The sequence below is a fragment of the Cryptomeria japonica genome, unplaced genomic scaffold (genome assembly GCF_030272615.1).
Source record: "Cryptomeria japonica unplaced genomic scaffold, Sugi_1.0 HiC_scaffold_47, whole genome shotgun sequence".
In the NCBI taxonomy this organism is placed as follows: Eukaryota; Viridiplantae; Streptophyta; class Pinopsida; order Cupressales; family Cupressaceae; genus Cryptomeria; species Cryptomeria japonica.
This window is the reverse complement of record NW_026728869.1, coordinates 68,995-85,274: the sequence shown is the minus strand read 5'-3', so window position 1 is coordinate 85,274 and position 16,280 is coordinate 68,995. Positions and strand designations below refer to the sequence as shown.

Below are 16,280 nucleotides of genomic sequence, written 5' to 3'. Positions count from 1 at the left end.
TCTTTTGATTGGCGTATTAAATATCTAATTGTTTAATGGTGTGTGGCGTCTTAAATTATTGCAATGTCTTTATTCGTGGGTTTTTGGCCAGGAACAGTCCTGCCCATTTGTTATGTATATGTAAGCATGCATACGATCGCAGAAAGTTCGTCGTTCACATAAGGAGAACTCTTATCCACACATAATGCTGGAGAAATGTGGAAGGAAACAGGAAAAACATATAATTAATAAATTTACATAACCCAAAACATATAATTTTAAAATTTCAGTCAAATCTGGTTTTCAAATAAAGATTTTTTTTTCTTACTCGTGACTCTTTTTGTCCTTCCCCGCACTTTCTCCCTCCTTTCCAATGACTTATCGACACCTTTTAGCAGTCCAGTCCACGAAAAACCCTTTCTTCTAACACATTCCTTGAATGTGCCCTTAATAAACAGACCCCTCACTCTTGCTAACAATCCTGTTTATTCTGGAGATCTGCAATTCTGTCATATACGTTGGCAGGAAACACATGGCAGAAAAGGCTAAGCAAAAGCTAGATTCATCGCCAGAGACATCCTGCGAGTCTAAAGGGAAACTAGTAAAGATTGTTCATATTGGAAACCCTAGAATGGTTACAGCAAGCGCATCTGAATTCTCTGCTGTTGTGCAGTCCCTCACTGGAAATAAGAGGCCATTACCCAAATCCGCTACTTATGATTCTTCATCATCATCTACTTCTAAAAGATTGAATAAGGATGGTTATAACAGTGAAGTGAAAATACCCAAGTTTGAAGGTCAATCAAAATATCGCTCATTTCCCAGCAGTAGCCCTCAGCTTCCAATTGCTAATCAGATAGCTGCTATCAGAGCAGATGGTGTTTCTACATCCGAAGTTCAGCAGAAAGAGATGATTTCTTATGTTTATAACCATGAAAGGTTTGACACACTGGAAAACCTAGGAGACGCCAATTTTCTTCAGTTTTTGTTATCATATTTTAATGATGAGGGAATTTGATGTATTCAGAACAATCCAGAGAAGAAGCTTGCTTTATAGCTATTCCTGTAAGAAGTCCATCCATTAGTTCTACGTATATTTTCCTTTTGTTTTACTACGCAATGAATGCTTTTTTCACAAAGTTTAATTTGTGTTACTATCACTCCACTTCTTAGCAAAGGAGCTTTACTATTTTGAGGCTAAGGAGATTGAAATTTTGAAAAATCATTTTGTGGTTATAATCTTGGTTAGACAATTGATGCTGGTTGCAAGACTTCATGAAACCTTCAGTTGATTGAAGCTTTATTCAAAATTTTAAGCAGAGCTTTTCCTAGGATTTAACCTTTTTCGAGGATACAATATATATTTATATTTAATATTGCTTTTATAGTTTTAAATGCAAATCTGCAGTTTTGTATCGCTGTACTTTTAGGGCTGCATCGCTGATGATACTTTTAGATGCTCTTCACTGTTGCCTTAAGAGATATTGTAATTTCTAACATAGACGCCTTGAAACTGTTCTGTAGTCAGTCCTCTGAAAAAGAATACAAAATATCGTTGCATACGCTGATCGCTCTTATTCTCGCAATGATTTATTTATTTTGTTCTTAGTTTTAAGGGGTATGGTTTTGAACTTTAGTCATTATAATTGCTTTGTCATTTGGATTAAGAAATAGAATCTATTTCATCATCTTCATTTCTTGTCAAAGTAGGTAATTTTTGGGGCTAAAGGATTTCGTGGTGGAGATCTTGCTAACAATTCATCAGGTTAGAAAATTGAATATTCATTTATTCTAGAATTTAACAGAACTCATAATGATTTTTGGTGTATTAAGATGATGAACTCTTTTATAAAGAAAGATTTCTGAGATATTGTAGAAACAGATAATGGAAATTTGGAAAAGACAGCTGAATAGATCACTCTTGCAGTCAATGATACAAAATTAAAGAAGCTCAAAACGAGAATGTTCATGCTCCATTATCTAGAAAAGCTAGTTGAATTTCGAGCATGTTCAAGCTCCATTATCTAGAAAAGCTAGTTGAATAGATCAATCTTGCAGCCATTATCTAGAAAAGCTAGTTGAATAGATCAATCTTGCAGCCAATGATGGAAATTTAAAGAGGTTAAAAAGAAGAATGTTCAAGCTTTATTTTATATTAAAACATTTCAAGATAAGAGTCTATTTTTGAGAACTGCAATAATGGATGTTTGGAAAACTCTAGACAAATCTATTAAAGTAGTAAACAATTCAAATTTGTATAATTTTTTTTAAGAGCACGAAAGTCTCAAATTAGATGTATAGTTAAATAGATTGCATATTTATGATTATAAGGGACTTTCTAGTTTCATAAATGACCTATAGTAACAAATAATGATTGTTTAGGCCACAAGATATATATACGTAATGATTTTTCATGAATCCCAATATTTATAGATAAAATCTTTAAATTAGAATTAGTATTTTATTTGTCTAATATTAATATTTATTTGGCAAGAAATTTCTTTTCTAATTAATTTAATTTAGATTATTTATTTATTTATTATTATTTAATGTTTAATCTTAGAATTTTGTTCCCCTTTAGGTATTATTTTTCACATATAATAGATAAAAGAATCCTTGAATATTTAGATTTTTCTCATTGAAATATTATGAGAATATATGACATGTTTGATATTCAAATAAATAAAACTATTTGAATTGAAAGAAAGATCTATACAACAGTGACTCATGAATGATAAAATATTAGCTAATTAATGCTAAAAGTAATTTGCATTCATGAAAAGTTAATTGTAGTAACTAAAAAAAAAATATTAATTTTTGAATGCTTGAAATTGGAGGAAATCGTAACTTCAACTATATTTGTCAAACCATTGTACAATTTTTTTATGCTAAAACTATTTTATGTTCATGAAAACTAAAAATAGTAGATGAAAAGTGAGTGTCTCCCTTGTAGATACACAACTCTACTACAAATTACTTGTTCCTTTATAATTGAGTTTTATATAAATAGCTTTATAGCTTTAAAAATCCTTTTTCTTTTGTCTTTCTAAAATACATTCTCTTCTTCTTTCTTCTATGAGGAAAACAGGTGGGTTAAGAAACTAGAGTGGATGCAAACACTAAACATATAACTTGCATATATAGTTAGTAACTTTCCTTTCTCTAAGGGGACTTCTTTTACAAGAATATGATGGGTTACTAAGAATAAATGTATATCATTTTCTACATTAAAGGTTACTACAATATCATGAATGGAAAATTAATGACTATATTAGAGGAGCTAACCTAGCGATAATAGGGGAAAAATAGAACTTTAATTTTTTACATAGTGATAATATATTGTATGCACTTTTGAATATTATTTGAAATTAGTGTTTAGTCAATTGAAAGAGATTTTTATTACTTATTGAGTTTTTAAATGATAAATTCCTTCCATAATTAAGAGAGTTATACATCTCCTAATGGAAATAGTTATCTAGTTAGAGTGTATATATATTAGATTTGTTGAAAAATTGATTGGATTTGCACATTGTGTATAGTACAATTGATTAGGTCATTGCAATAAAAATCCCCCATCTTACAGTGCCAAAACCGTTTTTCTTTTTAGCATGTTAGCCATCCATTATAACTAGTTCACCTCAAGTGGTTTCTATCCTTGTCCAAACCAACAATGTTGGTTAAATAATTGAAGTGAAGGCAAGTGTTGAACATAGACCCTAAAATTATAGATAACAACCTTATTTTTCAAAGAAACTTCTTTATAAAAGATTTGACAAGTCAGTAAGAATATACATATCCTATTTGGTACATTTAAAGATTAATATATCATTACTAATAAGAAAATAACATAATCTACACTTTTTTAAATAATAATTTTTCTAATCAAATATATAACCAAAAGATATACTAAATTGTTTAACGATTTTTTTTTATAAAATTGATGTATCATCTATAAATACGTATATATATATGACCGCTGTCAAAATCCATTATGGTGTCAGAACCTTTTACCATTTACCAAACAGGTATATCATAGACATTTGTTCTTTCTTCCGCAAAAGGAAGAGCTTTTGTATATTTGTAAGCCTTGATACTATTTATAGGTAAGGGACGTGACCATCATTTGGTATTTCATTCAATAAATTATACAGTCAAATATTTAAAATAATATCCATGAAAAGAGAAGAGATTTAGTCAAACTAACTTTCTTTCTTTCATACATATACACAATAATTTCAACGGAGTGAGGCGGCGTATAAATGCCAGCTCTGTTTGATCCCCCCTTGCAGCATTGGACCGATTGTGTGGCTAGAAACCTATTAAATATCTAATTGGTTCCACAAACCCATTGTAATTCAAATTACTGTGGGTGTCCTATATTACTTTTATATGGTTTGTGGCGTCTTAAATTATTGCAAAGTCTTTATTCGTGGGTTATTTTTTCCACGAACAGTCCTGTTGATTTGTTTTATATATGTAATCTCATGTTTTCATGTGAATGATTTGTTTTATATATGTAATCTCATGTTTTCATGCTACTGTTTATTTTATTTTCTGTTTAATTTTAAGCAGTTGGAGTGTTCTTATGCAAATTTAAAATTGTTAGAAAAAGATAATTTAGAATCTTTTGCTATTTAAGTGGAGCAGCTATCCTTTAGAAATCGAAAATAAGCTATAGGAAAATAGGGGGACTGAAAATAAGCAGCAACTGCTTTAAAAAATAAACAGAAAAATAAATACTCATGAGACCACCAACTCCACAGATATTTCCTAAAAAAATTGAGCAATATTCTTTTTTATTTCTAGTGTATTTTTTCTGGATTCGATTGTGTGTATATTTTTTCATCAACGTTTCGAATCACACTCCGTGATTCATCATCAGGATGAAGAGAATTCCCAAGACATGAAAGATGTTGAGATGCAGATTTGAGGCAGAATATAAAGAGGAGAGGGGTGGGGGAAGGCACGAGAAACAAGGAGAGAGGAAAGAGAAAAGGAAAAGACCACCTAAAGGGTGGGAGACCTAAAAAACTCCAAGGAATAAACTACCCACAGAAAAGAAAAAAGGAAAGCCCAGCATCACAATCAAAACCACTAAAAAACACAAAAGAAGAAAAGAATATGGGACAAAAATTAAAAATTAAAAGAATAAATAAATGAATACAAATACATAACAGAATATACGCAAAGGCATAAACCAAAAGACAAAAAACCAGAAACAGATAAGAAAAGAGAAATTTACAATTCCAAAAGACAAGAGCATATAAAAATAAACACACGATGAGGACTGAAAGCAAATATAAACTAGAAAATAAACAAAAAGGAAAATAGACCAAAGGGGGAGAGGGAGACGCACAAAAGAAGAAGAAAGAGGGGGAGAAGTCAAGGAGGGGGGCGGGGATGACGCTGGAGGGCCAGAAGAAGAGGGTGCCACGAGATGCTAAGGTTTAACCCATCGTCTTGATTAAGATTGGATGGGTGCTGAATGATAGCAATGGCCTCTTTAACTTTCCTCTTGAAAAAGTTGTTCTCCCTACACAATACCTGAGTGTCCTCCAAACAGATATGATGTTTGGTAGTGGTTGAATGCTCGGCTAAGGCTGATTTGAGGGCACGTTCATGCTTAATGTCGGCACTGTGCTCTTTTATTCGAGTCATGAACGAACGACCTGTTTCTCCAATGTAAGGAGTTCCACAGGAGCATACAATCTTGTATACACCTGACTCTGAAAAGGCATCCCTAGTGTCCTTAAGCGGTGGGGCATGCCTCTTGATGGTGGAAACAGGTTTGAAGGCACAACGGAGACCTTTTTTCCCAAGGATTTTTGAGATTTTGTGAGAAATACCTTCAACATAAGGGAGAGAGACAAACGGGGCCTGAGATGGAGAGGGCACGGGATTCGAGATGGAAAGGAAATGAGATTTGGCTTGGAGGAAGGCCCTAGTGATCTGCTTGTTCGAGTAGCCATTCCAAAGGAAGACTTGACGAAGATGGGAGAGCTCTTGGTCTAAGTTATCCTTATCACAAATCCGATGGGCTCTTAAAGCCAATGTTTTGAGGATCCCAACTTTCTGGCTATGGTGGTGATGAGAAGACGAATGAAGATATAAGTCAGTGTGGGTAGTTTTGCGATACACCTGACGACCAAGGGATCCGTCAGGCTTTTTACAGATTAAGACATCGAGAAAAGATAAACGGTTGTTGGATTCAAGTTCTTTGGTGAAGGTAATAGACGGAAAAATGTTGTTGAGGTGAGTATGAAATTCCTCTAACATGTCCAAGCCGTGGGGCCAACATACATTGGTGTCATCCATATATCGCTTCCACCATTTTGGTTTGAGGGGGAAAGAATGTAAGGCCACCTCTTCAAAATGTTCCATGAATATGTTGGCAATGACCGGCGAGAGAGGGGAGCCCATGGCTACTCCGTCAACCTGTTCATAGATAACGCCTTGGAAGGCGAAGAAGGTTGACCTTAAGCAAAGTTCCACCAAAGAGGCGATGTCCTCATTGACCTTAAGCTTGACAATCTCTATGGAGTCTAGAATAGGGACCTTGGTGAAGAGGGACACCACATCGAAGCTCACAAGCGTGTCTTGAGGGTCCAACTTGGTGTCCTTGATAAACTGAACAAATTGGTTGGAATCTTTGATGAAGGAGTTGGAGTTACCAACAAGCGGGGAGATTAATTTGGCAAGAAAAGCGGCTAACTTGTAAGTTGGAGACCCAATGGTATCGACAATGGGTCTCAAAGGAATGTTGGCTTTATGAATTTTTGGGACCCCATATATACGAGGGGTCACTTCCTTAGACGGAAGAAGACGAAGCTTGGTAGAATCATCCAATGAGGAGTTGGAAATAGAAGATCTAACTGCCTTCAAAATCTTCGGGCACGGGTTACAAGACAAAATTTTGTAACTACTGGAATCCGAGAGGAGGATTCCCATTTTGGCCAAGTAATCTGGTTTGCTCATAATGACTGTGGCATTGCCTTTGTCAGCTCTTGAGATGATAAGGTCATTATTATGCATTAGATTATTAAAGGCCAACAGCTCAGCTTTAGGGATGTTGAATTTAGGAGGTTTAGCATAACGGAGCGCTACAGCACAATCTTGTCTAACCTCTTCAGCAACATCAAGGGGAAGGGTACGCACCGCATTTTCGATCTCGATGAGGAAGTCGATGTGCGGAACGTTTGCTCATATTCTTTTTTCTAACACATTCCTTGAATGTGCCCTTAATAAACAGATCCCTCAATCTTGTTAAAAATCCTCTTTATTTTGGAGATCTGAAATTCTGTGATATAGATTGGTAGGCAACACATAGCAGAAAAGGCTAAGCAAAATCCAAATTCATCGCCAGAGACATCCTAAAGTCTAAAGGTAAACTACTGAAGGTGGTTCATATTGGAAACCCTAAAATGGTTATAGCAAGCGAATCCGAATTCTCTGTTGTTGTGCAGTCCCTCACTGGAAATAAGAGATCATTGCCCAAATCTGCTACTTATGATTCTTCATCATCATCTACTTCTAAAAGATCGAATAAGGATCGTTATGACAGTGAAGTGAAAATACCCAAGTTTTGTAATCAGATAACTGCTATCAGAGCAGATGGTGTTTCTACATCCGAAGTTCAGCAGAAAGAGATGATTTCTGATGTCTATAACCTTGAAAGGTTTGACACATTGGAAAACCTAGGAGACGCCAGTGTTTTTTCAGTTTTTGTCCCCATATTTTAATGATGAGCGAATTTGATGTATTCTCAAGAATCCAGGGAAGAAGCTTTCTTTATTGCTATTCCTGTAAGAAGTCCATCCATTATTTCTATGTACATTTTCCTTTTGTTTGACTACACAACGAATGCCTATTTCACAAAGTTTAATTTGTATTATTATCATTCTATTTCTTAGCAAAAGAGCTTTACTATTTCGAGGTTATAGAGATTGAAACTTTGAATAATCATTTTATGGTTATAATCTTTGATTGATAATTGATGCCGGTTGCAAGACTTCATGTAACCTTCAGTTGACTGAAGCTTCATTTAATATGATTAGCAGTGTTTAATATGATTTTACCTTTTTGGAGGAAACAATAAATATTTATTTTTAATATTGCTTTTATAGTTTCAAACGCAAAACTACAGTTTTTGTATTACTGTATTTTTACGGCTGCATCAGTGATTATACTTTTAGGTGCTCTCCACTGTTATATTAAGAAACATTGTAATCTCTAACATAGACGCCTTGAAACTGTTCTGTAGTCAGTCTTTTCAATAATAATACACAGTATCACTATTATTCTCATCATGATTTATTTGTTTTGGTTTCTGTTTTAAGTGGTATAGGTTTTTTTGTTTTTGTCATTATAATTATTTTATTATGTGGTGTAAGAAATAGGATCTATTCCATAAATTTCATTTAGTATCAAAGTAGGTAATTTTTTTGGGGGTTAAAAGCAAGCAATTTTTTTTGGGTTAAAATATTTTGTGTTTGAGATCTTGCTAACAATTCATCATGTTGAGGACAAACATCCCTCACCACCTTTGCTGGTGAATTAAATGCAATTATGTCCCTCATTATTTGACGTAAAAGAGTGTGCCTGTCTATTTGTCCGTATTGCCTTATGCAAGTCGTTATCAATCTCTTGCCAGTTAGTCTCAAGCTCTGGCTTTCATTTCCGCTATTTCCTTTCTTGTTTGTTAGCCTGCATTGCCAATCATGTCGACAGAACCTCCTTTTGGATTCATAATGAGCGTTTATCCTAGGCCCACCTCATGTTTCGGTGTAGATACTCCAATTTCCCTCTCAGCCTCAATGCGCCAAATCTCATTCAGAAAAATAACAGACCCGCGGTTGAAGCGTGATTTTGGGTAGTGGGCATCTGAATAGAGACGAGTATCCATGGGACAACACGAGCATTTCCTCCAGGTTTGTTGCCTCATTACTGGATTTAATGCTCATGGTGAGCTAATTAACTACTATCCTTTCTTGCTCGACTTGAAAGGAAAGGAGCTGGATAGGCATAGGGTGTTCGTTGGAGTTGGCCTTGGTTACCTTAAATAGCGGTTTCTGGGGGAAAAGGTGAGAATCCTCAGGCGGAGCAGGCATGCAGGGGCGAAGCTAGCAAGGGTTGTTGGGGGTCTAGACATGGTCATTGCGGGTCTAGACATGGCCATGGTAGGGGTCGCCCTCCAAGCAGAGGCCATGGGAGAGCGAGGAATGTGAATCCTCAACCTGAAGCCAACAATGAAACTGCGAGCTAGGTTCCTTACCGAGTTCTGTATAAAGTTTATTGAATGTTTTAGACCCTCGAGTGACTAATTTTGGCTTTAATAAGTATAATCTCTATTAATTTGGCAGTAAAGCATTGCCATTCAGACTCTTTATAGGTTTTTAAAAAAAATATTAAGACTTTATATGTTAGGCTCGGAAGGACGCTATATGCTTAGTATGGTCTACTTACCTGGTTTCTTTCCTTCTTGATTTCTTAGAAGGCACACAGATGCTTCCAACAAGAATTTTTTTAATTCTCTACTAGCTATGTTAGCACTGTAATTTTTTTGCTGATTAAAAAAAAACAATTCATCATGTTAGATATCAAAGCGGAAAGATGATGAACCCTTTTATAAAGAAAGATTTTGAGAGATTGTAGAAACACATTATGGAAAGCTAGCTAAATAGATCACTCTTGCAGCGAATGATGGGAAATTAAAGAAGCTAAAACAAAGAATAAGCTTTATTTCATATTAAAATAGCTTTAGCTAAGAGCCTATTTATGAGAATTGCTGGTCTAAAAGACAATAATGGATGCATACAAGACTCTAAAGAAACTTATTAAGGTAATAATCAAGTCAAAACTTTCATGCTATAAATTCGATGAGATTTTCATAAACCACCTAAGATTTAAATTTAAGACTCTCAATTTGTTATTAGAGTGTTGTACAATTGAGTTAGTGCATCCATTAGAACTACCACATCTTTGGTTTTGGTATGGCTTATTACTGAACATCTCCCTTAAGAAACTCTACAGAATTCTTAGAACTTTGGCCTAGTTTGGTTTTGATATCATGTTCAACTTTTGATGGATCAGCTAAGACTCAAACCTAGGACCTTCAATTTGTTATTGGAGTTCATTATCAAGAATGTCTTAACCTCTTTAAGACTAACCCATCTTTGATCTAGGTGTGGCTTATCCTTGAAACAAAACGTGAGTTATTATTGTGTGAAAGTTAAAGATTTGACTAATATGATGGCTACTCTTGGTCAAATAAACTTGAGTAAAGAAGTTGTTATGAAAAATGTATTGAGATCCCTAACCCAGAAGTGATAGTGGAAGATTTATTTGAAAAATGTAATTAGAAATCTTTTCTTAGATATTTTATATTAAAAAGAACAAAATGCCAACACTAGCACCAGAACCAACCAATGTAGATATCAAAATTAAAATTATTTAGGAGAAAACAAAGTAAGAAAAGATGGTTAAAAAGAAAGAGCTAGAAAGAGATTTCATATGACAAATATTGGGCATTATTATTTTAATAAGTAGAAATTTGATAATTATATTTAGAATGTTCTAATGCCATGTAAGAAAATAATTTTATTTTTGATTGGACAATTAATGGAAGTTTGAAATGCAAGATCAAATATGGTGATATAATCTTGGAGGTTGCTAAAAATAGAGCAATGGAAGTGCATACGAAGGTATGAAAGTGTTATCACTTACAGTCCCGAATTAAAACAGTGTACAAGCTATCCATCATATTAAGTCAAATAACCTTGATTTAAAATATTCATTTATTCTAATATTTTGTTCAGAAAAGATATGCTGAATTGAAAATTAGAACACATCGATACTCTCAACTTATAGATAATTTTAAAAGAATAATTAAAAAATTCAATTCTCGAAACTTGAAGATCATGTTGAGTATGGTCAACATCAAAAGAGAGTATGTTAAATAGTTTACGCTGATTACAAACTCCATACAGAAATCGGTTCATTGAAGCCTTATTTACTAATTTTAGATGAGTTTTCTCAATAAAATGAATTTATTATTATTATTTATTATAACTTTGTAATTTTTAAACTCAGAACTGTTTTATATTGCTGTATGTTTACGGATGCATGACTGACGATATTTTTAGATGCTTTTCTCTGTTATATTAAGAGCAATTGTAATATTTAAAGAAACACCTTGAAACTATTATATTTTTCAGAAATAATACACAGTATTATTGCATATGCGGATAGCTCATTTTTTCATCAGCATTGTATGACGATATCTGTTTTGCTGTGTGCTGTCAGTGGCATATTATAAGTTCTGTTGGCTCTTATAATTGTTTAATTGACTGGTTCAAGGAATATGACCTATTTCAGAATCTCCTATATTCTGTATACTTTGAAGCCAGTTATGCTTGCATGCAACATAGATATGAAAGTGTACGTTCGTTGCCATGGTGAAGCCTCTTTACCATTAGAAGAAAAATATGAGTTGTTTGTTTTGTGTTTCAATATTTAATTTTGTTTTTCTTTCATTGTTTTATGTTATTTTTCTGCTTGATTTAAACTAACAATTGGTATTAAGCCACGGTTGGCTTGAGTAGAGATGGGGGAGGAAGAAGGAGGTAAAACTCATAACTTGTATGGTAGTAATTCAATTGAAGAGGAGAATTCAGCTAAAGAGAAGGATGCTGGGATTCTTATTGTTGGAAGCCAAGAACACTGAGAGGCGGGGGGTGGGGGGGTGAATCAGTGTTCAGTCGGTTAGAGTATTTTTAGCCTTATCAAAAAATCCACTTATTAACCGGTATGCAAACACCATAACACAAAGATTTATATGTGGAAAACCTCAAAGAGGAAAAACCACAGTGAGATTGATGACCCACAATATCTATCCACTGGGCAAATGAATAAATATTACAATAGTGGCCTACACATGTAAGAAGGCCAACAGCTTAGAGCACACTGCTCATCACAAGAGGAGGCTCACTGAATACAAACACCAAACATGGAGTTACAACAATATTCAGAACTTAGAGAATGCATCTACTATGTTGGATGAGTTCTAGTTCAAGCACTATCTGTACTAATTTTCAATGTGTCCTCCCTTACTAGTAACTTACTTCGCATGCCAAGCCTCTAAACCAAGAACAAAGACCGACTACAGAATATTATATTCACATTCTATTGATCAACATCACTTGCTTAGTATCACATCACTATATACTCCATACATGTTTAAAATAACCTAACTAGGCTAACTTAAATACCCTTCCCAATCATAAACATAATTGCCTTATGTCGACTTACAATGATATTACAAGTTATTTACATGTCGGCCTAGACAAAAATAAATGCATTAAACTTCGTGACAGATGTCGCTGATCGCTGCCATGTAAACATGTCAGATCAATTTCCTATGTCGGCCTCATATACAAGTTTTTATTTTGTCAGTTTCCCTTGTATGTCAGATGACTTGAATGCGAGTTGCCAAACAATGAATACTGGTGAGTACCAGTTAAGTGTCCAACCCAAAATCATGTGTGTTGCCATCAATGACAACACTACTAAATCGGATGAGTGTCATTTTCCAGCACTTATTTACTCCTCTCTTGAGCTAGCTTTGGCGCATATTGGCCAAACTATTAATGGTCAGGAAGTTGTTGGCATTTGTGTGGTGAAGGTTGAACCCCATGATGCCTCAGTTGGAATCTCTTGGCAAAAAGATGCGAAAAAAAAAATTGTTGTTGAAGAGGAGGAACTTAAGAGATTGTGGGAGGAAAAGTGTATGCCATTGAAGACCCAAATTTAGTTTGTTGTTGATTTTGCCTCCCAGGATGAGGAGGGTGCAAATTGGAGTGAGGTAGCAAAGCATGGAAGTCTGGGAGTAATTGTGGCTTTAGAGAGCTCTGTAGATGGCTTGGCCTTAGGAAAAATGGAAATGCCTTCACATTACGTTGAGGACACCATATAGAATCATAAAGAGGGTCAATATTTCCAATCTATTTCCCAACTTGGAAACAAGGAGGCCATACAAGACAATAGCTCTAAAAAAGAGCATGCTGGTGTTTCTTCTTGGGATTCAAGGAATGTGAGGCATTGTGAGGATTTTGAATTTGAACAGTTGGAAGAAAATTTGGTGATAGAGAAGGTAGTGAGATCCCCTGATTCTTTGCATCTATTGGTCTCAGTGTCAATAGACAAAGAGGGATCCTCATGCATGGAGAAGAGCTTATGTGGCAGTGCGAAGAAATCCATCATAGAGGCCCTGTCGAGGAATTCTTCAGACAAAAATGATAGTATTCTTAAAGCTCGAAAGAATGAGGAGGACAGGGATACTATGTGTCCGATACAAATTTAGAAAGTCGACGAGAAATCTCTCACAATATTTGAACCACTAACCGTGAATGGCATAGGTGCACATGATATGAATATTCAAGCTGGAGAAGTTAAGTTGAGTGCAAATAGGGGTGTAATAGTATCAATTATACCTATAGTACAAAAGCTAGTATTCACCTTACCTATACCAAATCTAAATATTGGTATGGACTTCTTGAATGCTTCTATTGTAGGATCTATTGCTCCTGTAAAAGGAAGACAAGTAATAACTACTATTACACCAACAATAGCTCCCACAAATTCTCATCTAATTCCAAGTCGTGATGGATTACCCTCTAAACTATGGGTCCCAGATGAATGAGAGTTGAAGAGGCAAACCAATCAAGAGTTTGCTAGGCATTCTCAGTTATAGAAACAAGTTGAATGTGAAGATATATTATTAGTTGTAGGGAATGGGAGCACTGGAGTTTTCGATCATGTTGTGTATGAGATCAATGATTCTTCAGTGGAGTTTGCAATCAGTAAAAACTAAGGTATTGTTGACCCTGATGATGGGAAGGAGATTTCTAAGCCTAGGATTGATGTGGAGATTATCAACTTCCTTGTTAAGAAGGGGATTACTGAATTGTTTCCTATTCAAGAAGCAGTGTTGGATCTAGCTTTACAATGTCATGACAAGATTGACCAAATGAAAAAAAAAATCTGGAAAGACTTTAGCCTTTGGAATTCCCATCTTTTGGGCAATCAACAATGAGATGTTGATGTCCCATGTGGTATTGATGAGTAATAACATTTCCTCATTGGTGGGTTGTTTTATGCTGGCTAGGAATGAGTAGGAGTGGATTTTTTTGTGTTTTCAACACCATTGGTTGAGTCTATTTATTACATGTCGTCACATGAGGAAAGAAATAATGTTAACGCAAAATTCCAATATTAAAAGCCAGGAAGCTATGGGACAAAGAGATGACTTTATTCTTGAATGTGAATTTATAGGTGAGTTTGGCCTTGAGAAAGTCATAGGAGATGTTGTCTTTGGCTCCAATTTGGTTTGGAGAAGGCCAATCCATAGTTTTTCGTGAACAAAGTTTGGTGAAGTTAAAATCTTCATTGGGTCTAGATTGAATCTAAGTTTTGAAATGGAGCAGGGATGTCTCACTGCATGGTTGTACCGGTTGGCCTTCACGAGGGAGATTGTTGGGTATGTGAAGCCCAACAGTCACATGACCATTTGACTTCCCCAAACTATTCATTTCATAGTTGAATGTGATTCTATAAATGACTGAGTGCAATTCTGTATGATGCAATTTTGGATATTGGTTAATAGATGATTTCCCTACTTGGAGTGGACATAGGCATTTCATGAACCACTATAAATCTTGTCTTGTATCTCAATCTTAAATTTTTTTTTTCTTTCTTTTTTTTAAGTTATTTCTCTACTCGATTTAACCTAACATTGAATTCTAACATGTGCATTCTGTTAGCTGTCATTCCTCAACCACTCAATCATGTAGTACACCTTATTTAGACATTGTCATCAAATTTATGTTCAAACTTCCTCACCTGTTCTCTTCTTAATAATAGGTGGGTTTCCATTAACTTCATAGATTGATAAGCCCCTCCAATCTAACGGGTACAACAGTATTTTTAAAGTTTTCTAAATGGAATTATTTTTTATAAAATACAATCACATAAATAATAGAAGAATTCTTTGTTTGGGAATGAAACACCATATTATTTGAAATATTGATAGAATTTGAATTGTCACAACATATAGCAATAGGCTCATCATAAATAACTCCTATATCCTTCAATATATGTTTCATCTAAATAACTTGAGTACAATTGCTAGCATTAGCAATGTATTCAGTTTCTGCAATAGATAAAGCAATAGCATTCTACTTCTTACTTTCCCAAGAGACCAACTTCATACCCAAAAATAATGCACCACCTCTAGTACTCTTTTGGTTATAAACATCATCTGCCTAGTCATCATCTATAAAAGCACTCAAGGTGAATTCATCATTCTTAGAATACGACAAACCAAAATCAATAGTCCCTTTCAAATATCTAAATATCCTTTTTATGACAATAACATGAGATTTTTTAAGATCAACTTGAAATATAGAAACATGACACATAACATTCATTATATAAAGCCTAGTCTAAGTCAAATATAACAAATCACCAATCATAGATCTATATCTAGTCTGATTAGATTTCAGAGAATCATCATTCTTTGTCAGCTTACATTTTGTCACCATAGGTGTACCAAGAGGCTTAGAGTCCTCAAAACAAAATTTCAAGTCAAAGGTTACTTCACATACTTAGACTAAGATATGAAAATACCTTTATCCAATTGAGTAATTTGCAATCCCAGAAATTATTTCATTTCACCAATCATAGACATCTCAAATTCAATCTGCATTTCTTCAGCAAATTTCTTACATAGGTAGTTATTTCCTCCAAAGGTAATGTCATCAACAAAAAATTCAACAATCCAAATTTTATTCTGATTAATCTTGAAATACAGATTATTGTTAGTAATACCTTTATGAAATTTAAGATTCATCAAATACTTGACCAATCTGGTATACCAAGCTCTAGGGTCTTTCTTCAATCCATATAATGCTTTCTTCAACTTGCAAACCATGTCCTTTTCTTCTGTTAGTAGAAATCCATCTGGTTGCTCAATGTACACCTCTTATTCCAACTCGACATTAAGAAAGTTTGATTTGACATCCATCTGATAAGCCCTTAAATCTTTGTGAGCAACACAGGAAAGAAATAATCTAACAACTTCAATCCTAGCTACTAGAAGAAAGGTCTCCTCATAAGAAATTCCTTCCATCCATGAATAACCTTTACAAATAAGTCTAGCTTTATTTCGAAAAAATTCACCTTGTTCATTCAACTTATTCTAGAATACCGATTTAGTTCCAATTACATTTTTATCCTTAGGTCTAGGA

At 34.5% G+C, this 16,280-nt stretch overlaps 2 protein-coding genes across 2 annotated transcripts; one reads left to right on the top strand and one right to left on the bottom strand.

Moving 5' to 3' along the window:
• Positions 1 to 480: 480 nt before the first annotated feature.
• On the top strand, positions 481 to 1,175 carry LOC131862568 (uncharacterized). The gene has a single exon (XM_059215044.1). The coding sequence runs from the start codon at positions 512 to 514 to the stop codon at positions 995 to 997; it is 486 nt and encodes a 161-aa protein (XP_059071027.1). The 5' UTR covers positions 481 to 511; the 3' UTR covers positions 998 to 1,175.
• Positions 1,176 to 5,361: 4,186 nt separating this feature from the next.
• LOC131862565 (uncharacterized) lies at positions 5,362 to 6,954 on the bottom strand. Its single transcript, XM_059215041.1, has 2 exons — positions 5,826 to 6,954; positions 5,362 to 5,705 (listed from the first exon to the last, which is right to left on the bottom strand). Exons 1-2 carry the CDS (start codon positions 6,952 to 6,954, stop codon positions 5,362 to 5,364), a joined length of 1,473 nt encoding a protein of 490 aa, XP_059071024.1.
• Between the last annotated feature and the right edge of the window lie 9,326 nt (positions 6,955 to 16,280).

Excerpts from the sequence above, each read along its gene's own strand:
- LOC131862565 (XM_059215041.1), bottom strand. The coding sequence starts at position 6,954 with ATGAGCAAACCAGATTACTTGGCCAAAATGGGAATCCTCCTCTCGGAT. Across the intron at positions 5,706-5,825 it reads CTCTCTCCCTTATGTTGAAG|AGTCAGGTGTATACAAGATT; the intron begins GTATTTCTCACA and ends ATGCCTTTTCAG.
- LOC131862568 (XM_059215044.1), top strand. The coding sequence starts at position 512 with ATGGCAGAAAAGGCTAAGCAAAAGCTAGATTCATCGCCAGAGACATCC.